Source organism: Ochotona curzoniae, unplaced genomic scaffold (genome assembly GCF_017591425.1).
Source record: "Ochotona curzoniae isolate NIBS_2020 unplaced genomic scaffold, NIBS_Ocur_1.0 scaffold_274, whole genome shotgun sequence".
NCBI lineage: Eukaryota > Metazoa > Chordata > Mammalia > Lagomorpha > Ochotonidae > Ochotona > Ochotona curzoniae.
This window is the reverse complement of record NW_024467101.1, coordinates 12,630,942-12,657,156: the sequence shown is the minus strand read 5'-3', so window position 1 is coordinate 12,657,156 and position 26,215 is coordinate 12,630,942. Positions and strand designations below refer to the sequence as shown.

General features: G+C 56.4%; 1 protein-coding gene across 1 annotated transcript; it reads left to right on the top strand.

The window, feature by feature from the left end:
- Positions 1-198: 198 nt before the first annotated feature.
- On the top strand, positions 199-21,683 carry LOC121172031 (glycolipid transfer protein). Its single transcript, XM_041003803.1, has 5 exons — positions 199-383; positions 16,468-16,526; positions 17,138-17,271; positions 18,753-18,903; positions 20,627-21,683. The coding sequence occupies exons 1-5, from the start codon at positions 281-283 to the stop codon at positions 20,807-20,809; spliced, it is 630 nt and encodes a 209-aa protein (XP_040859737.1). The 5' UTR covers positions 199-280; the 3' UTR covers positions 20,810-21,683.
- The last annotated feature ends 4,532 nt before the right edge of the window (positions 21,684-26,215 follow it).

Genomic DNA, 26,215 nt, shown 5'->3' with positions numbered 1-26,215 from the left:
GCGCGGATTGGGCCGAACAGCGCGGCGGCGGGCGCCGATTGGACGCCGATTGGGGGGGCGGGACGGCGCGCGGAGCGGCTTAGGCGCTCGGCCGGCGGGCGGCGCTGAGCGCTCGGCTAACGAGGGCTCGGCGCAGGCGGAAGTGGCGACGCTGGCGGCCCCGGAGCCCGCGGCGGGCGGCAGTGACGGCCCCGGAGCCGACGGGGACGGCGGCGGCCCGGGGGGCGGCGTGGACGCCCGTGGCGCCGGCTGGGGCATCACCGCGGGTCTCGATCCCGAAATGGCGCTGCTAGCCGAGCACCTGCTGAAGCCGCTGCCCGCGGACAAGCAGATCGAGACCGGGCCTTTCCTGGAGGCGGTGTCGCACCTGCCGCCCTTCTTCGGTGAGCCGAGGGGGAAGGGGGCTGTGGCAGCCCCTGGAGCTTCCTCTCCCCCGGACACGCCCCCATCACCCGGTCCCCTGGTCCTGTCCTCCAGTGCCCTGACCACATCGCTCTGTTCTCCGTCTCTCACCGCCTACCTGCCCCCTCGGCTTCCCCCTCCTCACCCACCCTGCACCTCCGGCCCCTCACTCCCTGGTGCTTCTCTCCGACACTCCTTACCCAGGCGTCTTCCCCAGCCCTTCCTCCCACGCCCCCTGCTTTCCAAACGACCCCCGCCCCTTGCAGCTAGATCCCCTCTGTTGTTGAAACTTCCCCTTGCTTCGACGTCTCTCTCCTCAGAATCCCCTCCCTACAGCCCCGACCAGTCAGCCCGAAAACAGTGTTCCGCACGATTAGGGCCGCGGTGGGGATCCGAGAGCTTCGTTGTGGCGGTGATGGCAGGACACGGGGAGCTCAGTGCGAATCCCTCCCAGTGGGGCCAGTGCTGCGGTGTGGCGGGTGGAGGGCGGTGATAGGCGCACCAAGGAAGGTTTCAGGGCCGGGAGCCCTGAATGGAAACCTGGAAATTGAAGCCAGTGCCTTCATCAGCCGCCCTTCACCCTCTGCCTTTAGGATCCCCTAAGCAAAGGGCCTGTGTCAGGCGGGCTCTCCCAGGGCCCCCGGCCTGCAGGTTCACTTGGTGGACTTGCAGAGGGGGCACAGGGCCCCTGGGGTAGAGTTCAGCTGGAACTCACAGATGGGCAGAAGCTCTCAGGAATGGGAGGGGAGGTAGAGGGATGGATGGTCTCTTTCCCCCTGTGGGTGAGCTGAATGTGCTGTGGACAGGGATTCCAACTCCGGTCTGAGTGCTTGTGGTTCTGTGAGGTAGGACTTCAGTGTCCTCATCTGTGAAATGGGCTTGCTGATCTCTCCTAGGCCAGCCATGAGGAGGTGGTGTATGGAGTTCTGAAGCCACAGGTGCTGAGTAGTTTGAGCTGTGCAGGGTGTGTGTGTGTGTGTGTGTGTGTGTGTGTCCCTGCACGCACACACGGGTGTTTGCCATTGAAGAAGCAAAGAGACCAAGAGAGACCTTCCATCTGCTGGTTCATTCCCTTTTCCCCCCCAGCCCCCAGCACTGGCACACAGCCAGGACGGCCAGGCCAAAGCCAGGAACCAGGAATTCAATCCAGGCCTCCTATGTGGCTGACAGGATCCTGAGTAACCTGAGCATGGTCGCTGCTGCCTCCCAGGGTCTCCAATAGCAGGCAGCTGGCGTCAGGAGCTGTCTCAGGGAATCCCAGCGAGACACCCGGGATGCTGTGAAGGAAGGATGTGGGCACCTTGACCTTGAGGCCCAGTGGCTGCCCAGCCGAGGATGACACATGTTGTAGGAATATAGATATTCCTATACGTACAGGCTGTTCTGGGTTCACTTTTGATTTCTTTCTAGAGTGAATGATTAATCGGTGGTAAAGTGTGAGGGCAGGTGCCCAGCTCATGTGGCTCTCAGACCTGGGCAGAGTAGAGTCCTGCCCTTTGATGGCCGATGCCATGTCAAAGCGCCCTGAATGCAGCCTGGCACACAGCAGATGTGCTCGGCCAGTGCTGCTGGATGAGATTTGCTTCTGCTTAGACACCCCAATCTGGAGATACTAACACGTCTCCAGGCAGCGGCTTCCGCGGCTATAGTGTGGAGAGACTCTTTTGAGTGTGCCGGTTAGTTTGCCTTTATGCGACTTGTTTGCTCCCTCCTGTGCTTCTCTGGGCATGTGTAAGTCAGAAAGCCCCACTGGCCCCCAGCCAGGGCTCGGAATACGCCCATGGCAATGGTGCCCACCCGAGGGGCAGCTTTGGCTCTTGGGAACCATGAGGCAGTGCCTGGAGAAGGCCGGCTGGGTGGTGGTGGTGGTGGTTGTGGGGTGGGGGTGGGGATGCTACTGACACCTCCCAGGCAGAGAAGGGAAGTATTGGCCCCACCACAAAGAACAGTCCTGCCCCGAATATCAGCAGTGGTAAGGTAGAAAAATCCCCCCAGGGACAAGCTCTGGGGCCTTTTCTTCCTGCATGCTGCCTGAGACATGTTTGTTGCAAGCAGTGGTTGGAGGTAGAGAGAGGAATTGTAAAGGAAAAAGGGGAGGTGGCAGCTAGAGCAGCCATGGACTCTGGGGCATGTCCCCTCCTCCCTGACCCCATGCTCAAAGGCCCCTTGTCTTGGCTGCAGGCCCTGGGCTGTGGGTGTCACATCTGTGGACAGAGGCACCATTTATCCAAGTCTATGGGGTAAGCCCACAAAGCATTCAAGCCCCACAGGCCCCTGCCCATCAGGGCGCTGCCATCTGACTAAGAGGATGATTCTTAGCCCACTTGGGTGGCTTTGGGGGTTAGTGAGTTGAAAGGCATGGAGCGCCACTGCTGGTTCTAACCTCCTGCTGACACACCCTGGGGAACAGCAGGTACCAATGGCTCAGGTCGAGTCCTGTCACCCACGTGGGGGACATGGGTGGAGCTCCTGTCTCCTGGCTTTGGCTTGGCCCAGCCCCAGCTGTTGTGGGCATTTGCGGGGAGTGAACCAGCAAATAGCAGATTGCTCTTTCTCTTTCCCTCTACCTTTCAAATAAAATTAATTCAATAACTTGGCAGTGAACATAGAGAACGCGTTAGAAGTGAAGGCCCACGTTGAACCAGTCTATGTGCTCTTCTAGGAGGGAGTTACAGCTGTGAGTTTGAGGAGGTTTCCTGTAGCCAGTAGCTTTTGTCCAGTGTGGGCTGACATCCCCTGTTGGCCTGTGGGGAGGGGGGTTCGTCGCAAGCTTGGTGGCATTGGCATCCTGGGCTACCAGGCAGTCATGCACATTTCTTGGATGGAGCTGGTTTTGGCGGTGAACACTAGGCATCTGGAAGGCCCTACAGTGCCCCGTTGGCTCCTGAGCGGAGCTCTGTAACAGTGGCATTACCAGCAGTTAGACTGGACCCCTTCCTGTGTGTGTCTTGTGTGTGTCTGTGCTGTTATGTTTTGTGTATTGGTGGATGCTGCACAGCATCCAGGCTCCCTGTCGTGACAACTACAAACATCTCCAGGAAGGCAAAAGTCACCCAACAGTAAGAACCTAAGAACCTCTGCTCTGGACATAAATGTGGCGGAGTGCAAAAGCCTTTCTCCTTAGGGTGTTCTTCATTTCTAGGTGGGTGTTGCAGCCCAGCATGTTAATCTGGGAGACATCTGCCTCTAGTGCTTGGTTCACATCCCGGCCCCACCTGTTCTGATCCCACCTCTCAGTCAGTGTGCCTCCCAGGAGGCAGCAGATGAGGGGTGACCTGCCCTCATCTTGCTGCAACCCACCAAGTGCTTGGACCCTTGCCAATCCATGTGGGAGACCCAGATGGAGTTCCCAGCCTGTGGCATTGGCCTGGGCCAACCACAGCTGTTGTAGACATTTGGGGGAGTAGATCAGCTGGTGGAAAACTTTGTTTGCCCCATTCTTCCCACCCAGCAGTGTCACATGCTGAGTTGGCCGTGTCACTTATCGTTTTTCTGGGCTGCTTGGAATTCCAGGGTTGTAATACGGCCATCACTTGTTCAGCCAATCCCTTGCTGTTGGATGTTTGCTTTGTAACTTTTTTTTTGCTGGGGTAAACAGTGCTGTTGTGAACATGCTTGAGAATGTTTCTTTGCATGCTTCTTTGGTTATTTCTCATTTTTAGGTGGAGGCTTCTGACTCGTTGCAGCAGCCACATGGCTCAGCCCTTGGTCACGAGCAGGCCATGGCAGACTTGGCTCAGCCTGGCAAAGGCTGACTCTGCTCCAGTGGGTGTGGGCTGTGTGTATAGCATCCACTTCCTGGGCTTGCCCCGGCCACCTATCTCCAGCCCGCATCTCTCAAGGCCTACAGGTTGTGCCGGAGTCACTCAGAGGCCAGCCCTTGGTCCATCTTTTCTCTCCACTTTTACCCAATAATTGGATCTTGCCTGGCCAATGGGTTAGCGAGACTGACTTACCTGAGGGAAGCCTGTGCTCTCATTTTTGAGGTTAAGCCGCAGCTGCTGTAACATGTTAACAGTTGGAGGGCAGGGCAGGGCAGGGCAGGGGAGGTTGGGATGTCACACCATCTGGTCACTTCTGGCCTAGAAGCCTCATTGGCCCCTTCCTATCCCACCTGAGGGTCTGGGCCATGGCTTCTCTGAACAGCGAGAACCCCCCAACCAGGGGCCTGTCTCCTTCCCATGACTTCAGCACTGTCCCCACATCAGGCCTTCCCTCTCCTGGGTACCCATGCCCCTCCTATACCACTCCCACCTGTCCTTTTACCTGACTGGGTTCCACTTCTCTGGAGGGAGTCAGCTCTAGGCCACTTCATCCAGAAAGTCTTCCCTGACTCCCTTGGACTCCTGCGGGACCACACAGAGCCACAGCAGATCCTGCCACCCCAAGGACTCAAGCAGTGCCTTTGGTTCCACTCGCATTCTTCTGGGCTCTCACTGAAAATGCCTTGCCTTTCCCTGTCTGGAATATACAACCCCTTTCATGCCTTGTACTCCTGGCACGTTATGAATGTATCATAGGACCATTTTCCCTTTTGAGCCTAGAAACAACCTCAGCATCTTTCTTAACCCAGGTCAGTTAAAGTTGATACACTTGTGGCCCCCAGTTAGCCTCCTCATTTGGGTAGAAAACAGATGCGGACGAGCTGATGGTGATAATTTGCACATCAGCTCTTGAGATCCAAATTCTGTGGATGATTTTAGTCGGTTCATGCCTCTGAGTTTGGTTCCCTGGGTGTCCTCAGCACCTGCTCTTCCCGGGATCTGGGACCCAGGAGATGGTCCTAGAGAGGGCCCAGGAAGAGTGTGTTTTCTGCCCCTTGTGCAGCAGCCAAAGGAATGGGGACCAGAGAGGCTACAAGATTTGCCCCAAGTCACACAGCCCCTGCGTATCCCAGGGAAGCCAGACTAGGACTCAGGCTTCTTTCTACAGTTTGCAGTTCCATTGTTGTCACACCTGGCCCAGAGGGCAGTGGCCCCACACAGAGTGAGCCCACCTGCATGGCCACCGTGGAAATGTGGGCCCCCAGATATCTTCTGTGGGGTATCACTCGCCACCAGCCCCCCCCCCACTTGTTTGAAGTGCAAGGGAGAAGGCCTGAGGAGTAGGTGGCATTCCTCCACCCACCTACGCTATACTGGGGGCCTGAGGCGTTCCCCTACCCCACCAACACCCCAGTTCTGCAAAGCTAGAGCACCTCCCGAGGCACCTGCCACGAGGCACCTGCCATGTTCCTGCCACACTCTTCAGTTATTTGTTTGTTAATCTCTATTTTATTTACGACAAACAGATCTCCCACCCACTGCTCCACTCCCCCAACCTGGGCTGGGCCAAGAAACTTTGAAAAGGGTTTCTCCCTCCCACGTGGGTGGCGGGGACATCGCTGCTGCTGCTGCTCTGCCTCCTGGGGCGGGTGTGTATTCTCAGGAAGCCTGAAGGACTCAACCCCGGTGCCGCTTATGGGTTCTGGGTGACCCAAGGGGCAGTCCTGACCCTCGGGCCCCATGGCCGGGCCTCCTGCCGTGTTTTGTCTTCAGCGAATACGAGCACGTGTTTAATTGCGTGTGTGTTTTTTGAGAGTTTATGGACTGTGTATACATAGATTATCACTAGTTAAGGCAAGCCAGAAGCTGTACCAGTCATTCTGATTCTGCAGGTTCGTCACCCTTCTGCGTGAACTGGAGTTGAGAGCTGGAGTCTCCAGGAAGGGAATATAGGATTGTGCACCCCTGGGGAAGGAGCCATGCCTGATAGGGAGAAGGTGCCACCTTGCCCCTGTCCACAGTGGCTCTTACTACAGCTTTGAAACTGACCACAGCAGTCATTGCAGGTCCATCCGCTGTGCCACAGGTGGCCCTGGACCCAGTCCTGACTTCAGCCATCCCCAGTAAGAGCACTGGCCTGATTCCCAACCCACACCCCGTCCCTCCACCTCCGAGCCTGTGAGCTGGCTGACTTGAGGCTGGCAAGGAGTCCATTGTCTTCGAACACCCGTGCCCAGAACATTGCATGGCTAGGATGAGTGTAACTGGAAGAAAGGCATAGATGGGGTGGTTTTGTGTTGCTACAAGGGAGCAGCTTGGGAAGGGAGAGAGGCCGGCTGGCCGACGGGGTCCCTTTAGAAAGCTGAAAGTCCAAATGGCACAGGGCCAGCTCTGGCAAGGGCTCCACCTTCCAATAGCACCCAGCAAGCTCAGGGAACCACACCTTTATGTGCGGGCCTCTGGGACACATGCCCCAGGAAAAGCCAAGGAACTTCAGGGTGCTGTCGAGCCAGCCTCAGCTGGCATTTCTGTGGGGGTTTTGTGAAACCAGGGCCATATGTATACAGGTACAGCTAACCCCACCACCACTGCACACACAGATCCCACCCCAGCCTGCAGCCATTGCCACTGTCACACAGAGAAAGCCAGGGGCCCAACCTGATCATGGTTGAATTCAGCCCTCCTTTGCCTCGCAGCCTGCCAGAAACAGAGCTTCCCAGGCTGCTGCTCTCTGCACACTCATGCCTGAAGTGCTGGCAACAGCTAGGACAGGGCCAGGCTGAAGCCAGGGGCCAGGGACTCACTCCATCCAGGTCTCCCACATGGGTGGCCAGGGACCACTTCAGCCTAGTAGCTAAAGTCCTTGCCTTGCACATGCCAGGATCTCATGGTGGGTGCTGGCTTGTGTCTCAGCTGCTCCAGTTCCCATCCAGCTCCCTGCCCACAGCCTGGGAAAGTATTTGAGGACCACCTGGGGCTTTGGGAGCCTGCACCCACATGGCAGACGTGGGCAAGGCTCCTGGCTCTGGGCTTGAGATCAGCTTAATTCTCACTGCCTGCCCAGGGTCTGGGGTAGCAGGAAGCTGAGATAGCTCAGGGGCCAGAGCCAGGCAGCAGCCCCAGATGTGCCACTGGGGGATGCGGACACCCCAGCCAGGATCTTGAGCACTTGGCTGCTCAGGTCTGAGAAGTGCTCACCGCAGTGCCCTGGTTTGTGACATCTCGGAGACAGGGTAGCAGCTTCCCTGGCCCTGGCCCCTGAGAGACAAGGTGACATTAGATCTCCCTGCACGGAAAACTCTGGTCCTGAGGTCAGGCCCTGAGGCATGGAGAGGGAGTGGGAAGAAGGAGTGACCCCAATCTTCTTCACCAGCTTCTCCTGTCTCCCCCCACCTGACTGGGCAGTTCCCATGGGTCAGGCATCAGAGCAGCTGGTAGCAATGCGTTTCTAGTCCCCGCGAAGACCTGGAGAAATAGGAAGTGGCACCATTTTACAGAGGAGAAGGCCGAGGGTCAGCGAGGTGCAGGGATCCGGCCCAGTCCCAGAGCTGGGAAGCTAAGCTGAAGTGGGAGTGGGGGCAGGTGTCTGCTCCAGCCCCAGGGACCCAGCAGCAGCTGTAGGTGGTCTCCCCCCTTTGCCAGCTGCACCAGGCAGAGGCTCCCCTGGGGTGGACAATGCTGTCTCTCAGTGCAGTGCCAACAGAGCTGCCAGGCTAGGGTTTCATTGTTTCAGTTCACGAACTGCGGCCTGAATGCCACCTCCTTCTGTCTCCTTACAGTGTCTCTTGTATCCGCATCCTTTGTGCCTTGTTCCCCTGTTTGCTGGAGCCAGCTCTTCCTAGTTAGCTCTCCCGGCCTCTCCCGGGCCCTGTAAGAAGCAGCACTCTCCCCCAGGCTCACGAGGGATTCATTTCCTGTGCTCCATTCCCTCCTGAAATCTAATTGTTTTTTTAATGATCTGGAATACATCTGGAGTTGCTCTGTTAGAACAGGATAATCTACTAATTTTACTTCTGTCCGTCAGTCCATCACTCGCTCCTTCCCTCTTTCTCCTTGGTTGTCTAGATCGTCGAACCATTAGTTGCTGGGTTCTGTAGGGAGAAGTCTGGGCTGCTGGGAAAGGTGCCGATGGTATCATTTCTGAGAAGCATTATGTAATCAGACCTTCGGGCACTTGGTGGGTGCCACAGGCGACGTTAAGCTCTTCATGGAGACAATTGGGTTTAGAGTGCACAACAACCCTATGGACGTGAGGTCCATGATTAACCTCACTTTACAACTAAGGACGCTGTGGCTCAGAGAGGTTGACTGGTTTCTCCCAGGCCACACAGCAAGAGAAATCATTTTTCCCAATTGCCTTCTCAGGATGGTGTTTGCCAAAATTGGGCAATTATGACAGAGCTAGCATGTTATGAGAGGTAACTTTGTTTTTTTTTTTTTTAAGATTTATTTATTTTAATTGCAAAGTCAGATATACAAAGAGGAGGAGAGACAGACAGGAAGATCTTCTGTCCGATGATTCATTCCCCAAGTGAGCGCAATGGCTGAAGTTGAACTGATCTGAAGTCAGGAGCTGGAGACTCTTCTGGGTATCCCACGTGGGTGCAGGGTCCCAAGGCTTTGGGCCATCCTTGGCTGCTTTCCCAGGCTACAGGCAGGGAGCTGGATGGGAAGTGGGGCCAACGGGATTAGAACCGGTGCCCATATGGGATCCCGGTTCGTGCATGGCGAGGACTTTAGCCACTATGTTGTCGTGTCAGGCCCAAGCAATATATTTTTTAAAACTTTAATAGCTCTCTTGCCTTGAGAGGTAGAGAGAGAGCATGTGTGCTCATCGGCTGCTTCTCTCCCCAGATGCTCAGAAAATGTTTGGGGCTGCGCTAAGATGGAAGCTAGGAGCCCCAGAATCAGTGCGGGTCTGTGGGTGGCATGATTGGTACCCCAGGGTGTGCACCAGCAGGGAAGCTGGTGCCGGGAGTGGAGCCCAGGCACGTGGAGCATGTGGCCATCCCAACTGGCTTCGCCACCTTCCCTTGCGACAGTCTTTCATATTGCTTTGTGAATGCTGTCCCCTTTACCAGTGAGGTTAGAGTCGGAGCCAGGCCGGGGGTGCTGCCAGGGCCTGTCCTGGGTCATGAATGATTCACACTTCCCATCCAGAGCCCGCCCCACACCCTGCCGCTCCTGACGGATGAGCCTTATTGGCCACCTATGGAAACACGCTGAATTCGAGCCAGACTCTCCAAAGGCAGGCTGCCCCGGCTGTGGGCCTCCCCCGTCCCCAGACCGGTTCCCCCTCTCACCTGAGTAGGGGTGTCCCCTCCTGAGTCACCTGGCCAAGTGGTACCTTTCTCAATCACAGCGCTTTTTGTTCTCAAATGGGAAGTGCTGCCATGGAACAGGAATGGCTGGGGCGAGGCAATGCGGTCACCTCATTGCCCAAGCCTGGGAACTTTGCCATGGCAGGAGGTGCAGGAGACACAGGGGAGGTGTGGCTGGGAGTGTCCAGGTACGTTGTGGAGCGTTGCCCAGACTGGGATGAGCGTTGCCCTGAGACACGAGTCTATGTGCCCTCATCCAGAAGTGTCACCCACCCACCTGGAAGCCTGAGCTTGCACACAAGGCCCTTGCTGATGCCAGGCTTCTAACCTTGCTGGTGATTCTGGCACACTTGGCTGTGAGCCGGCAGCATCCGGGTCCTGTGGACAGGGCTGGAGAAGCAGTCTTCAAAACCCCAAGATGCACCACTGCCTCGAGCCAGTCAGTGGAGGCCGGAAGGTGCCTGTGACACACCAGGTCACACTTTGCCATCAGTCACGCTGTTGATGATAAAGTTAAGAAGTTGAGCCAGCTGAGCTCCATCCAGAGGGGCTGAACTGGAGAGGACTGGTATAGTCATAATGTTATTGGGTTAATGGAAATTGTTTTATCTTCTTTTCATCATTGTGATCAATACTGATCAGTTATTGAGAAGGGGTGTCTTTTCATTTCATCTATGAATTGTCCATGGTTGTATTGGGCTGTTTTATTTCTCATTGATTTGTAAGAACTCTTTACATATGAAGACTACTTTAATTCCCCCCTTTTTTAATGTAAAAAATTCATTTTCCTATTTATGATGTTCACATAGTTGAGAAGGATGCATGTCTGTTGGATAGTCTGTTGGATAACTGATTAGGGCGGGAAGGATCAAGGAATGGGTGAAAGCGGATGTGACAATTGTTTCCATTTTTTTTTCCTTCCTGTATCTAGGGGAAGTGGGGTGAGAAGAGGAGCGAGAGCCACTTGTAGCTGGTCCAACCCCATCAGTACCTGGGGATGAGGCATGGGTCCTCAATGTGGGGCATGTTCTGTGGTTTTGGTAGCTCTGAGATGTTGCTGATTTCCTTGTTCCAAGGATTTCCTCAAATCCTTCCAAGGTCCATTGGCTGACGTGGTCCACCTTAGAGTCTCCACTAGCCCACACTTGCTGTCAAAGCTTGGCCGGAAGAGCTGTCCGATTTGTTCTGCCCTCTGTCCTCTGCCGTGGTACCAGACACCCCCTGCAGGCCTCAGTGATGTGTCATATTCCCATGTGCATCTAGGCATGCCGTCCACTGCCCGGGCTTCAGCAGCCAAGGAGGTCCAGTCTGCTACAGCAGCTCCAGAGTCTCTTTGCATATGAACGTGACTTTAATCTCCTTTTTATTTTCTTGTAAGGTTTCTTATTTTTATTACAAAGTCAGATACACAGAGAGGAGGAGAGACAGAGAGGAAGATCTTCTGTCCAATGATTTACTCCCCCATGTGACTGCAATGGCCGGTGCTGTGCCGATCCGGAGCTAGGAGCCCAGTGCTTGCTCCAGGTCTCCCACATGGATGCAGGATCCCAAGGCTCTGGACCGTCCTTGACTGCTTTCCCAGGCCACAAGCAGGGAGCTGGATGGGAAGTGGGGCAGCCAGGATAAGAACCAATGCCCATATGGGAGCTCGGAGGAGTTTAGCTGCTAGGCTACCGCGCTGGGCCCTTTAATCCCTTTTTAAAAATCTGTTCTTGTTTATTCCACATACTGTGCCTTTAGTTTGTATTTTTTGTTTAGCTTTGACCGGGGGCGGAATTTCCAATCCCACTCCACTCTCCACATTTGTATCAGAAGTTTCTTGTTTTTTTGTTGTCAGGTTTATTTATTTATTTATTTATTCTTATGCTTTCTGAATCAAATAGCATAATTAGAAGGGGTGGGGCTCCTTAAGGAGGAGGGGCCATTGGACCTGTATTCTCTCTGACATCTGTGCCCGTTCGGGTCGATTCTGCACAACCCAGTGATGGCACCATGTCCAACTTCCCTCTTCTAAAAAGACAGCTCCTTTCTTCCCTGGCGGTAAGACAATGAACCGGAAACGCCGTCCAAGCTCCCTCCCTTCACCCTGGGGTGGATGGGTTCCAGGTGACATTTTTAAAGAGCCTGTCTGTTGATAACCATTTTTAAAAAAATGGGGAGCCTGATTAACTGTGAAACTAGAAAAACGAGAAGGGTGATGCGGTCAGCAGGGCAAGGTTGAATAACCGGCTGCACTCAGCTGGGTGGGGCCAGGAGGAACCCACAGGTGGCCTGGGAACTGTTAGAATGGCCCCTCCCACCCCTCGCTGGAGCAGCTGGCTTCCCTTCCTGGGCTTGGCCGTCCCCCCTGGGTTCCCCAGACCTGGTGGAACATCCTAGAAGGAGAGGGAGGCTGCCATGTGGGCCAGTCGTGGGCATCCCCTTGTAACCCTGAACTCAGTCATGTGGCATGCCTGGGCGCGATGTCCTTGCGCCACAGCAGAGGCACACAGAGATGACATTGAAGCCCGTGACACTGAAGCTGGCACGCTCCCTGTGGGCACAGCGGCCCCAGCACTACGGGGATCCCAGCGATCAAACCCCTTGGCAAAACACACCAGAGCTGGGACTGGCACCTAGGGGCACCTTCCCATGTACCCATCTCTCCTAGGCGGCCCCCTTCCAGATGCTGCCAACAACCAGGATGGGGACCCGGGGGCTACCTAGGGTCATGCTCCAGGCCCTGCCTCCCTGGGTGTCAGCTGTCACTCTGCACAGTGGCCACAGTTGGCACAATTACAGCTGCCCAGGAACCCCGCTCCTGCTGACCACAGCAGCCTCTGTCAGGGAGACCTGTGACAAAAAGTTTTTCTCTGTCACTAAGGTGGGGCTGCCGGAGTCCAGGAGGCCATGTGGCCTTTCCCCTGCATCTCTTAAAAAAATATACATGGTACAGCCCAGGTCAGACATAGTACAGCCTAGGTCCCATGTGGGTACTGGGTTCCAAGAACTTGGGCCATGCTCCACTGCCTTCCTGGACCATTAACAGGGAGATGGGTCAGAAGGTGGAGCAGCCAGAACTTGAACCAGCACCCAAATGGGATGCCAGTGTGGCAGACAGAGGCTTTACCTGCTATGCCATGGTGCCAGCCTCTTCAGAATGCAGCAGATTTAGAATATTACTGCAAATGCCCATACAGCTGCTTCTGATTCCAGTCTCTCTGTGTGGCTGTGCCTGTCTCCCCATCCTCCTCCCGTCTCATCAGTAGAGGATGTGAAGTTGTTGGCTGGAGCTGAGGAGCAGCCATTGTCCTTGGCATCTAGCCCCTGGGAGAGTGAGGACTGGCAGCCCCTGGCTGGGAATAGAATAACGGGCAGAAATTTTTGGCCGTCTCATGTCACTCAAGCCTGGCATATGTCATCCCTTGGGGACCCCACAGTTGGGTGGGGCTGGCTTTACAGGGTTCACAGTGCAGCAGGCACCAGGTTCAAGGGCCAGGAAGGATTCCTCCCCACCTATTGCTGTTGGCAGTTTGTCTGGGAGGACACAGCCCACCCGGGGTCAGGCTGCCCAGGCCCTGACCCCGTACCTCTTGATTGCTGTTAACGTGACTCACGGGGGAGTCAGTTTGCACGCCCACAGACAGCAGGGAAGGGGAGACTGCCCACGGTTCTGCATGAGGATTCATATGTCAGGGTACCAGGGCAAGGCGGTGACAGCCAGGCAGGCCTGGAAGGACTTGGGAGGGGGGAGATGGGGCAGGTGGAGGCAAGTCGAGTGTGACTGCCACTCACTGGAGGCTTGGGGAGACATCTGCTGAGCCCAGGTGGCAATGACAATGAAGCCATCTATTTGGTATTTGATGTATTTATTTATTTATTTGTCCAGCCTGTTCGGGCCAGGGTATTAGCTCAGTTGGCTAATCCTCCCCTTGGAAACACTGGGAAACACATATGGGTCCTGGTTCATGTCTGAGCTGCTCCACTTCCCATCCAACTCCCTGCTTCTGACCTGGGAAAGCAGCAGAGGACGGCCCGAAGCCTTGGGCCCTGCACCCACATGGGAGACCCAGAAAAGTTCTAGGCTCCTGACTTCAGATCAGCTCGGCTTCAGCTGCTGTGGCCATCTGGGAAGTGGACCAGCAGCTGAAAGATCTTTCTGTAAATCTGCCTTTCAAAGGAAAAAACTCTTATTTTTTTTCCCTTTTTCTTGCGAGATGGACAGAGAGAGATCTTCTCTGTGTTAGTTCACTCTTCAAATACCCACAACAGCCAGGGATGGACCGGATGGAAGCCAGCAGCCTGGAACTCCATCCAGGTCTCCCACATGGGTGGCAGGGGCCCAAGCACTTGAGCTGTCACCTACTGTCTCCCAGGGTGCACATCAGCAGGGAACTGGAGAGGAAGCAGAGCTGGGACTCGAATCCAGATACTGCGATGGGACATGCTGGAGTCCCAAGAACACACACTTCAGCCCTGCTGCTCTGCGGAATGAGAGCCCTAGGGCCCCATTTGACAGAAAGGGACCCGAGGCCCAGGGGCGGCCTCCAGGGTTCAGCAGTGCCAGACTCAGCGATGTGGGGCGTTGGGAAGCACAGCTGCCCGCCTCTGGGTGAAGTCCACATCCTACCTGCTTCGTCACGCACACACCTGTGCTCTTCCTGCATGCCCAGCGGTGGGGGGAGCCTCTACACCTCATTGCCGTGCCCTGCCCCAGCCACCCAGCCCTCACACAGAGCGCGGGGTCCCAGGCGGAGCCAGGGGAGCTCAAGGTCCCTGGCAGCAGCTTGGGGGTGTCAGCTGTTGTATGGGGTGCCTGCAGGTTAGGGGGTGGTCAGGGTTCACAGAGGAGGGAATGGAAAGGCCAGTTAGTTTTGGTGGCCCCAGTTTTGGAAATCTATGCATGGGTTAAAACGCTGTCTCTCACATGCACTATTTCAACAGCCCCTAGACACGTGCGTTTTGCAATTTGGGGCACTGACATAAACTTGCCATTCCAGTCCCCCCTCCCACACCCCTGTTGAGGTTCCCTTCTATTATGACTCACCAGGTCAGTGGGGGGGCAGGGCGTGGATACCTCCATATTAGGATGACTCTGCCCCAGAGGTGAATGGGACCTGCAGTGTGGAAGGGAGCTGTTCAAAGCCCTCCTTGCTGCCCTGCGGTGGTCAGTGCTGTAACCCCATGTGCTTGATGCTCTGACAGCCACTGGGGGTGCCCCAGGCTGAGGTCCTTCTGCCTCCAGGGCAGCATCCACCCACTTGGCTCTAGCCTGGGTGCTCAGGGAGACCTGGCAAGATCGTCCCTTTTCTCCTGGCTGGCTGCTCCATCAAGAATGCTCTGCCTCGTGGGTCTTCTTTTTTTTTTTTTTAAGCTTTTTAATTAATTTTTACTGGAAAGACAGATACACAGAGAGAAGAATCTTCTGTCTGCTAGTTAACTCCTCAAGTGGCCTCAATGGTTGGAGCTGAGCCAATCCCAAGCCAGGAGTCTTCCAAGTCTTCTTCCAAGTCTGCCACGCAGGTGCAGTATGCCAAGGCTTTGGGCTGTCCTCAACTGGTTTCCCAGGCCACAGGCACAGAGCTCGATGGGAAATGGAAAAACCAGGATATGATTCACTACCCATATGAGAGGTCAGTGCGTGCAGGACAAGGATTTAGCTACTGTGCCAGGCCCCCGTGTGAGTTTCAGTAAGTTTCTTTCTCCCAGCCTGCCTTCTTCAGGAAGCTATATGGCTGTGTGGCCCAAACAGTAGCTGGCAGCCCCACATGGACACTCAGACGAATGAGCGTTAAATAACATCACAGCTTCGCAGTCACGGATCCTGCCTTTTCCACCAGAGGGCGCCACTGTCATGTAGCTGTGAAGCCTCAGCCTCCAGGGAGTGCCGGGGCTCACCTCCCATCCCCAGCTCCTCTCTCCAGCTTCCTGCTAAGACAGTGACTTAAGATGCCTTAAATGATTGGGTTCCTGACACCCACAGGAGATGCCTGGATTGAATTGCCAGTCCCAGCTCTTAGTTCAGCCCAGTCCCAGCTGTTGCAGGCATTTGGGGAGGGAAGCAGCAGATGAGATGTCTCTGTCAACCCTGTCTTTCTCTGTCTTTCAAATTAATGTTTTTTGTTTTCTTTTTTAAAAAAAAATTATTTATTTTTATTTGAAAGTCAGATATACAGAGAGGAAGAGAGACAGAGGAAGCTCTTTTGTCGAGTGGTTCACTCCCCAAACAGCCCCAACGGCCGGAGCTGAGCCAATCCGAAGCCAGGAGCCAGGAGCTCTTCCCAGTCTCCCACGCAGGTGCAGGGTCCCAAGGCTTTGGGCCATCCTTGACTGCCTTCTGAGGCCACAAGCAGAGAGGTGGATGGAAAGCTGGGCCGCTGGGATATGAACCAGCACTCAAATGGAATCCCGGCACATGCAGAGCGAGGACTTTAGCCGCTAGGCTATCACACGGAGCCTTCAAATTAATGTTTTTAAAGATTTATTTGAGAGGCAGTGTTGTGACATAGCACGTTAATCCTCCACCTGGGATACTGTCATCCCTTATCAGTTTGCGTCTTATCCGCTACTTCTAGTCCCACTCCCTGATAATGTGCCGAGGAAATCAGAGGAAGATGGCCCTAGTACTTGGGTACCTGAACCCACATAGGAGAGTCTCATTTCTTTCTTTCTTTGAAAGGAGGAGTTACAGAGAGGGCTCCCATCTTCTTTCCCCTGATTCACCCCCCCAGGTGGCTGCAATGGCTGGGTCTGGGACCAGGCAGGAGCCAGGAGCCTGTAGCTTCGACAGGTCTTGCAGTGACATTGGCTTCACCTGAAACCCAGTGCTCCCCTGATCTGCTTGATGCAAAGGCTTGTGGGAACAGCTCTGCCTCCCTGCACCCCCCTACCCTGTCACAGCCTCCCTCGTGCATCCAGGGTCCCTCCACACTCACACCCTAGTCCTCAGTACAACACCATCCCGGCTAGCATCCGAATCTCTCTTCTTGTTTTATCCCCAGACTGCCTCGGGTCCCCCGTGTTCACTCCTATCAAGGCGGACATCAGTGGCAACATCACGGTGCGTCCCGGGCCCACGAGAGGGGAGAGAGGAGGGAACCCAGACACTGGACCAAGCCCCAGGCTCAGGCCTCTCAGGGTGGTGGCACCATCAAGGCCTGCCCCTTCCCTGAATACCAGCTGCATGCTTGAGTCCTGGGCACCACTGCCCTGCCCTCCCCCTAGCCAGCCCAGGCTGGGGCTAAACTGCCCCATCTCCATAATGCTGGCTTGGCTGGCAGCCCATTTTACAGATGAGGAAGCTGAGGCTGTGGAGGCCACGCAGCCAGTGACTCCTCCCCACCACCCGCATGTCTAACTCGGAGACCTGTGTCCCTGGGTCCCTCTGCACTCCAGCAGTCCACATGCCCTTGTCCACCGAAAGCAAACCACTAGTATCTGGGCGGTGGCGGCAGACCAGGCAGTGGGGGTTGACCTTGGGGACCTAATGTTGGCTCTGTGACCCTGGGTTCAGCATTGCCCCTCCCTGATCCTCCATGTGTCCTCACTCATGAACTGTGGGCTGCTGGCGGCATTCCTGCTACGATGAACCCTGTCCCTGTTCGGGGGCAGGGGGAAGGGTATTCCACCCAGACCTGCACTTTTGAGGTGACCCTGTGTGCTCCATTCCAGAAAATCAAGGCCGTCTATGACACCGACCCCACCAAGTTCCGCACCCTGCAGAACATCCTGGAGGTGGAGAAGGAGATGTACGGAGCCGAGTGGCCCAAAGTGGGCGCCACACTGGCGCTAATGTGGCTGAAAAGGTGATGGGCTCTGGGGCAGCTGCACCCTGGGGGTGGGGAGGTGGGCGCTGGGCAGACAAGGAGAGCGGCCCCTGGGACGCAGAACTAGCGTGCACCTCTCCCACCACTGCTGCTGCTACTGTGCTCACGTCCTCTCTGCGCCTGACAGAGTTGTCACCTCTGAGAGCTGCGGGTGGTGACTCTGCCTGTCTCACAGGTCAGGCCACGGGGGCTTCTGGAAGCCAGCTCATGGGCCCATGGCATTCAGGCACAGTTGTGCAGGTTGTACATTGCACAGATGCATCTGGCGTGTTGCTCAGGAGCGAGGCTGGTGGGGGCATTCCTATCAGTTAAGTGATTCGTGTCCAGATTGGACGTGGGCAGAGGCAGACAGTGCCATGGCTTGTGCTGGCCACCAATGACCGGCAGCAGCTGGGGAGAGGAGCACCTGCCGTGTGGCCCAAGGCATGGCTCAGTGGCTTCTCTCAGGGCATTGCTACTCAGACACTGTCAGAACTAAAGCAAAGGCAGCATGGAGGGTTTTCTGGAGGAAGGGTGCCGAACAGGCCAGGACTGAGCTGAACAGGGCAGGGCAAGGGCAGGAGAGGCACAAATCATCTACTGCTCCTAGGTCTGGTCCAGCTGGGGTTCCAGCTGTGAGGCAGGAGCCAGGAGAGCCCTGCTGGGGAGTCTCAGGGAGTCAGGAGCTAGAAGTACGATCAGAAGTGGCTGGGGCAGACCCATCCTCACTGCTGATTTGCTGGAGCTGGGACAGAGAGGCCTGGGAGTGGCTCTGGCCAGGCAAGGCAGGATCCAGCCCCATTCCCCACACTGACCCCTGCTGGACAATGGCTGTGATGCAAGTGCAGGACCGGCACCTGCTCCAGGACGAGGCTGGGGACTCCTTGGTCCTGAGGCCCAGCCCTCCTGCCTCAAGGGCCCCCGTTGCCTAGAAGAACAGAGCAGCCTACCCGGGCTTCCCCTACACCTCCCATCTCCCACGGTAGGGGACAGTGTAGGCAGGAGCTGGGCCAAGTGACCGAGCCTTTTGGAGGTGCCTCATGGCCCTCCTCCATGAAATGGGCTCATGGGGCTACTGCCCCCTCCATCAGGCTCACCATACCCCCAAGCGAGGGCTTGCGCAGCCCCTGGAGGCAGTTGCTGTGGACAGAGCCAGGCAGAGGTTTGGGGAACAGGGCCACCATGCAGGACTAGGTGCAGAAACAGTGCAGCACGTAGAGGCATGGAGCCTGGGTGGGCAAGTGCCAGGTCCGATCACCTGCCTGGTGCCTCCAGGGCCTGTGGCCCCATGCTGGCCCATGCTGTGGCCTCCAGCACCACCTGCCTGTGGGAGGATGCATCAGGCCTATCCTTGGATCCATCTGGGCCCTGCTCACGGCCAGCATGCCGGACAAGAGGAGTGAGGGCAGGGGGATGCTGGCAGCAGGTGCACACAAGCCGCCTGCCGCAGGTGCTAAGAACCTTCTGTCTCTGGACCACAGAGGCCTCCGCTTCATCCAGGTCTTCCTGCAGAGCATCTGCGACGGGGAGCGTGACGAGAACCACCCCAACCTCATCCGCGTCAACGCCACCAAGGCCTACGAGCTGGCCCTCAAGAAGTACCACGGCTGGATCGTGCAGAAGATCTTCCAGGTGGGCACGCCTTCCCTCCAACTCCCATGGCTCTGCAGCCTCGGAGTCCCCTCTGTCCCACGCCTGGGGAGACCTCTGGTGAGCTGACCGCCCCACCCCACCCAGAGGGTGATCTGGCAGCCTGCTATGTGCCCCTGAGCTTGGGTCACCTCACTACAGCTGTGAGGCGACGATAGCCTGAGGTCCCCCACAGTGCTTGGCTTGTCCTGCTCAGGCCTTACGGGTGTCCCTGGCGACTGCCCCTGCAAGTGTGGCTGAGCATGGGCGCAGGCTGGCAGTGAGAATTCCACAGGTACCCTCAGGTCCAGCACAAGTATAGGGGAGGGAGGATGGGATGAAGGGGCATCTGTGGCAAGGACCCTGGCCTGCGGGCTTCTGGGTGGCATGTGTATGTGAGGCTGATGGTAGCTGGGGACTGGAACAGGCGATGCCACCTCCCCGCACCCCGACAGGTGCACATCACCTGCCCCTGCTCACTGCCTGGAGAGCCAGGCTCTGATGGGCTCATCTCGTCCCCAGGGGTCCACCCCATCCCTGGTGGACACCTTGATAGTCCTCCTTCCTCCTGTGCCTTGCAGGCCTCACTGCTGCCACCCCCAGACCACTGTGTCCCCCACCCCACTTCCCAGAGGAGCCCAGGCAGGCTAAGTAAACATCTGGCTCAAGTCCCCGAGGATGGAAATGGGGAGCTAGGATTATCTCTCCTGCAGCCTCAGTACCCTCATCTTTGAAATGGGTACAAAGTAGGCCTCTCTAGAGGGTCCCTGGGAAGGGTGAGTTAATATGTACTCCTGTGGTCGAGGCTCGTGGCTCACACTCAGCTGTCATCCATTATTCCTTAAGGGTTTTTTGTGTGTTTTTAAAGTTTTATTATTTGATGAAAGGCAGATTTACACAGAGAAGGAGAGACAGAAAGATCTTCCATCCACTGGTTCACTCCCCAAATGACCACAATAGCCAGAGCTGGACCAGTCCAAAGCCGGGAGCCAGCAGCTTCCTCCAGGTCTCCCATGCAGGTACAGAGTCCCAAGGCTTTGGACCATCCTCTACTGCTTGCCAGGCCTATTAAGCAGGGAGCTGGATTGGAGGTGGAGCAGCTGGGACTTGAACTTGCGCCCATGTGTGATCCTGATGACACAGGCAGCTTTACCCACTGTACCACGATGGCTGGGCCTCATCTCCTTCATTATGAACCTTGATATCTGCCCTTTCTTCCTCCTGTCAGACTTGGAGCTGAAGTCCTGTGTCTGGTTGGTTGTATGTCCCCTCCCCTCCCCACCAGCCCTGACTCCAAAATTATGTAAACTTCCAGCTCTGTGCACCTGCCAAGTGTCAGGGATGCCCTAAAATGTAGGAGGTGTCCCTCACCTCTACCCCACCCCCCAAGGACGTATCACAAAGTGGGTTTTCTGAGGAGCCACCCACCAAGGAGACGCCTGTGCTGTGTGCTTGGAGCCGCCCCTGCCCCTTTTGGTGACGACCTGAACCCTGCCCTGACAAGGCAGGCTGGTCCGTGGGAGATCTCTACCACCACCACACCCATTTTACAGATGGGGAGACCGAGGCTGTGCCTGAAAGGAGCGTTCTTCCTGCCCTCCAGGGAGAAGGGGGGACGCACCTCTCTCTTCCTGGCTGTCAGACCCCTGCACAGCACCGACCCCCTCCTCCCCGCCCCCTGCCTTGCGCTAACACCAAACCGCCGCCCCTCTCGCCCACCCCCAAGGCAGCGCTGTACGCGGCCCCCTACAAGTCCGACTTCCTGAAGGCGCTGTCCAAGGGGCAGAACGTCACGGAGGAGGAATGCTTGGAGAAGATCCGCCTCTTCCTTGTCAACTACACGGCCACCATCGACGTCATCTACGAGATGTACACCAAGATGAACGCGGAGCTCAGCTACAAGGTGTAGTGCGTGTCGCCGCCCCCAGCACTGTGAAGTCCGCCGCACCGCGCGGCCCCGACCGGCTAGCAGCCTGGAGCGGCCCCGTGGGCCGCAGGGGACAGCCTGGTCGTCGTCTTCTTCTTTTTCTTCTTCTTTTTTTTTTATGTCAACTAATGGAGCAATACATAACCGCCCCTACTGCCAGGTCTTCCCAGCAGCGGACTTGGCCCCACCCGTCGCTCAGCATGTGTGAGAGCCAGGCCTAGGCCCGAGGGGTTGAGTTCCGGGTGCCCCCTGCCAGCCCCCCCAGCACAGGTCCTGGATGGGGGGTGGAGGGGCGGGCACAATGAAGTCACACCCCAAGGAAGAGCATGGGTGGTCGCCAAGGGCGCGTGCACCCTGAGCTCCCAGCCAGCTGGCTGCCTCGACCCAGATGGCTCTTGTGTTGGGTTCGGTTTTATTCCGTTTGTGTTTTGTAAGAGCTGAAAAACAGCCAGCAAGGCTCGGGCTGCTGCCGGCCACCCTACCGCCGGGCACACCCTGCCGTTCCAGGGGACGGTCCATCTTCTTCAGGGACACTTCTCTCCCCCCTCCCCAGGAAGCCACCAACCTTGTGCACTTTCTCTGCAGGGAGGTGGGAAGACAGAATTGAACCTGTCCCCTCCCCCCCAAAAAAAAACTGTGGGGACCCAAGATGCCGCCTCACTGCCTTACCTGTCCTCCTCCCCAGGGGACGCCACAAGAGCTGTATTTTTTTATACAGAGTGGGGGCACACAGAACGACCCCAAGCAATTGATGCGTGTGTTCACAAAGAAACAAAACAAAAAACAAATGGAACCATGTGATTTTTACACAGAAACAAAATAATCCTTAATAAACAAATCTCTATTTTGGAAATCACATCCACGAGTGCCATTTCCGTTCTGGAGTCTCCTCCCCCTGCCAGTCCAGCACCCCACGCCCCTGCCTCCTTCTGGGGCGGCTCAGGCCAGCTTCTGCCAGGGACCCACTTTTCGGACCTCTGTGGCTTTTAAAAATAGAATTGAGTGGCCACATTGAGGCATGGGAGGGTTTCACAGGTAAAATAGCAGCTGTATACCAGGCCCTGTAAACACATTGTGGCATAGTGGGTTAAGCCACTGCTTGTAGCGCTGGTTCTAGTCCCCACTGCTCCTTTTCTGATCCAGCTCCCCAGCTAATATACCTGGGAAAGCAGTGGAGAAAGGCTCAATGTGCTCGGGCCACTGGCACCCACATGGGAGACCCAAAAGAAGTTCCTGGCTTCAGACTGGTCCAGCCCTGACTGTTGGTAGATGGGAGATCTCTCTGTGCAGTTCAGGCAGGCCAAGTGCCTCACACACAATTATTCCATAAGCACCTGCAATGTGGGAGTGGCCTCTGATCAGACAGACCTGAACTGAAAATCCCCAGAGCGCTAGAGCCCTCTGTAAGGGGAAGGCACTCCCCAGCCTGACTTCCGGTCACCAGAGTTTCCTGTCTGACCCCAAGTGTGCCCTCAGCTGTGACCACTTCTTGCACCCACCCACTAGGCATGCCCACCCTCCAGGGCTTCTCTTTCCAGGTAGCTCCCCAGAGGTTCCTGCTGCAGCCCCCAATCCCAAAATGAGCCCCGAAGTCTGACCTGGACTCACATATGTGTTCATTCTTTCGCTGAAACCCACTCAGCCAGTCCCAAGACGCTGCGGCACACCCTCCCAGAGCCCTGTAGCCTGAGTGAGGGGCGGGGAGCCTCAGTTTGTCCATCCAGAACCAGGAGGGCTGGCGGGGTTGGGGCAGGGCTGAAGGTCCCTTGTGAAACAGGGATTGGAGCAAGTGGCCTGCAGAGGTGATGTGGGGTGCAGGCAGGGCTCTGGGCTCCCGGTTCTTCTGTTTCCTAGGGGAAGGGTCTTGGACACCCCACTTTTCACACGCTGACAGGTCCTACCTAGTTCAACCCTCCAGGCAGGAGCGTGCCTGGAAACCTACCTGTGCCCTCAGAGGTGTCGCTTGCACTGAACGCCCCAGGGCGCCTGCTGTTCCAGCCTAGTCCGGCAGGTGGCGCCTCCTGCATGCACCTTGCGTGTGCTTGTGGGATTCTCCCAGGGTTACCAAGGAGTACCTCCTGGACCCAGTTGGGACAGTGTAACAACCCACCCAGTGGAAGTATTGGGGTTCCTTTTTTTTTTTTTTTTAAAGATTTATTTTTATTATTTTTTCATTGGAAAGGCGGATATACAGAGAGGAGAGACAGAGAGGAAGATCTTCCGTCCGATGGTTCACTCCCCAAGTGAGCGCAACGGGCCGATACTATGCCGATCCGAAGCCAGGAGCCTCTTCCGGGTCTCCCACGCGGGTGCAGGGTCCCAAAGCTTTGGGCCGTCCTCGACTGCCTTCCCGGGCCACAGGCAGGGAGCTGGAAGGGAAGCAGGGCTGCCAGGATTAGAACCGGCACCCATATGGGATCCCGGGCGTGCAAGGCGAGGACCTTTAACCACTTGCGCCGCCGCGCCGGGCCCTGGGGTTCCTTCTTACTAACACCACCAACACCACCACCATCTGTTCACGGCAGGGGAGAGTTCAAGTCCAGGTCCTGAGGCTTTATAGTTAAATGATCTTGGGTGAGCCAGTTCTCCTCTGAGCCTCAAATTGCCACATCTGTGAAATGGGTCAGAAATGACTTTTCCTTGTGGGGTTCCCTGACAGTGAAATGTCAGGGGGCCTCCATGGTAGTTAACCAAAACATAGCCTGGTCACTTAACCCCAGTGCCTAAAGGGCCCAGGTCAACACAGCAGCAAGGAACATTCTAGAAATCCCACCCCAGGAGGGTGCTGTCTGGTCTGACTGGCTGGGCAAGTCCCTTCTCCCACCTTGGTCTCAGCGTCTTTAAAATCAATGGATCAATACTCTGGTTTCTCTTCAGAGCGAATAAATCTTTTGCCTTTTAAAAGCAATGGATTGGGCCTAGCGCAATGGCATAGTGGTTAAGGTCCTCACCTTGCACGTGCCGGTATCCCATATGGGTGCCAATCCTAATCCTGGCAGCCCTGCTTCCCATCCAGCTCCCTGCTTGTGGCCTGGGAAGGCAGTAGTAGCCTTGGGTCCCTGTATGAGCATGGTATACCTGGAAGAGGTCCTGGCTCCTGGCATCAGATTGGCTCAGCTCCCGCGATTGCAGCCGCTTGGGGAGTAAACCATTGGACAGAAGATCTTCCTTTCTGTCTCTCCTCCTCTCTGTATATCGGCCTTTCAAATTAAAAAAAAATAATCTTTAAAAATAAATAAAATCAATGGATCGGGACCAAAGCTGTGGCCAAGTTGGTGAGGGAGCTGTCTGGGATGTTACATCCATGGCAGAGCACCGGTTCAAGTCCCAGCCCTTCTGCTTCTAACCCAGCTTCCTGCTCACGCGCCTGGGGAGCAGCGGAAGACGCTGAGTTCATGGGCCTGTGCCGTCCACGGGGCAGTTCTTGGCTCTGGGCTTTAGCCAGCCCCAGCCCCGGCTCTTGAGGCTGTTTGGGGGAGTTAGCCAGCTCATGGAAGATCTCTCTCTCTCTCTCTTTCTCTGTCTCTTTCTATCTCTGTGTTGGTCTGGCGCATATATATATATAGTTGTTGCTGTTGTTGTTTTAAAATCAGAGGGTCAGAGGGCCAGGTGTGTTAAGATGCCACAGGCTGCATTTCCTATCAGAGTGCCTGGGTTCAAATCCTTACTCCAGCTCCTTGTTCCATGCTAATGGCATGACCTGGGAGGCAGCCGGTGATGACTTGGTGGGAGACCCAGATGGGGCTCCTGGCTTCAGCCTGGCCCAGCCCTTGCTGCTGTTGCAGGTTTTTGAGGAGTAAGCCAGCAGAAATAGGCCAGGTGCTGCTAGAGCCAGGGAAGACCTAGAGATGCTGGGCTGAGTTTGTTTTTAAGGGGAGCCCAGAGCTACTAGGGCATGGCTAGGACCACGTTCTAGGCACCCACTTTCCTCCCTGGGGCCCCCAGCCTTCAGATGGGAGGAGGCCAGATCCCAGACCCCTGCAGCCAGCCTGGGCTCAGCCACACCCTCTGGCCACCACCCAGAGGAATGGACCTGGCAACTGGCTGTGCCCTTGGCAACGCCTCCCAAGGAGGAGGAGGAGGAAGAGGAGAAGGGCTCTCCCCTCCTCCCCCAACCTGGCCTCCGGTTTCTGCCCCCAGGGAAAATTCCAGAAGAACCTCATTGAAAGGGCCCGGCAGGGTGGGGACTACTCCGGTGTCGGGCACAAAGACTGACTCTTGCCAGTTGGGCGGAGGATAGAGGAGCTTGTGCTAAATGGAGCATGGGTGGGGCCCCAGCTACCCCGTTGACCACCTCAGACTGGTCAGTACTGGGCGGAGGAGCTGGGCAGGTTCCTTTGGCTCCCTGGGTCTGTCTCCTCTCTCATTGCTGGGAGGAGTTCATGAGCTCCACGCCCTCCACTGCGGGCAGTGCTGCGTGAGTGCTCAGTGCAAGTGCTGGCACGTGATGGCTGATTGCCGTAGTGACTGGAGGAGGCTCACATCCCCACCACATCCCTGGAAGGTAGTTCCTTGGACAAAGGGTTTTCACTCTGTGGAGCCTTGGTGTGTCCATCTGTAAAATTGGCAGGAGGAAGGGGCGGGCATGTACAGGGTTAAAGGCTGGGCTCCGCAGGGCTCCAGTCCCATAGGGTAGTTCTGGCTGCATCATCCATTGCTCAGAGTCCCCCAGGGTGGGGGGCAGCTGGACCCCAGCTCTCTCAACCTAAAGTAGAACTCCAGAGCTGGCAGGCTACCTGCTGCATAGGGTGGGAAAGAGGAGTGGCACAGGAAGAGGCAGGACGGAGGCAGGGAGGATAGGCCTGCACCCTTCTGGGCCCAGCTGGTTACAGAGGAGAAGAGAGAGACTTGGAGAGGCAGAGCCTCCTGTCCCATGGCTTATCTACAGGGGCAGAGCCACCCACTGGATGCCAGCTTCCCAGGAGGTACCCACAGGGCCTGTCACGCAAGCTGTGCCCTGCAGTCCTGCACTCTGGGGCCTCACACCACACAGCGGCAGCCAGTGTCACAGCTGGGTTTAGAAGGTTCTCATCTCCTGACAGACCCTGCTCCACCACAACACCCGCCCCTCCCGGCATTGTCTTCCACCAGGACAAGGAGCTATCTGCAGAAATGGGCTCCAGAGGAATGGAGTCCCCCCAACCCACTCCGGGTCGGCCCAGCCCCAGCAGCCAGCCCTGTCCTGGCTGCTCTCAGGGAGATGTGAGGGGCCCCCTGGCGCCTGCATTCCTCACCTCCTGGGCTGCCTGCCACCAGCTGCATGTTTGCTCCGCCTGGGACCCTGGCAGAGGGCAAAGCTCCTCTTCACCCACCACTCCCCTCTCTGGGTCTCAGTTTTCCATCTGCAGAGTAGGCCAAGTGGTCCTTCTGCCCCACAGGCTGGATGAG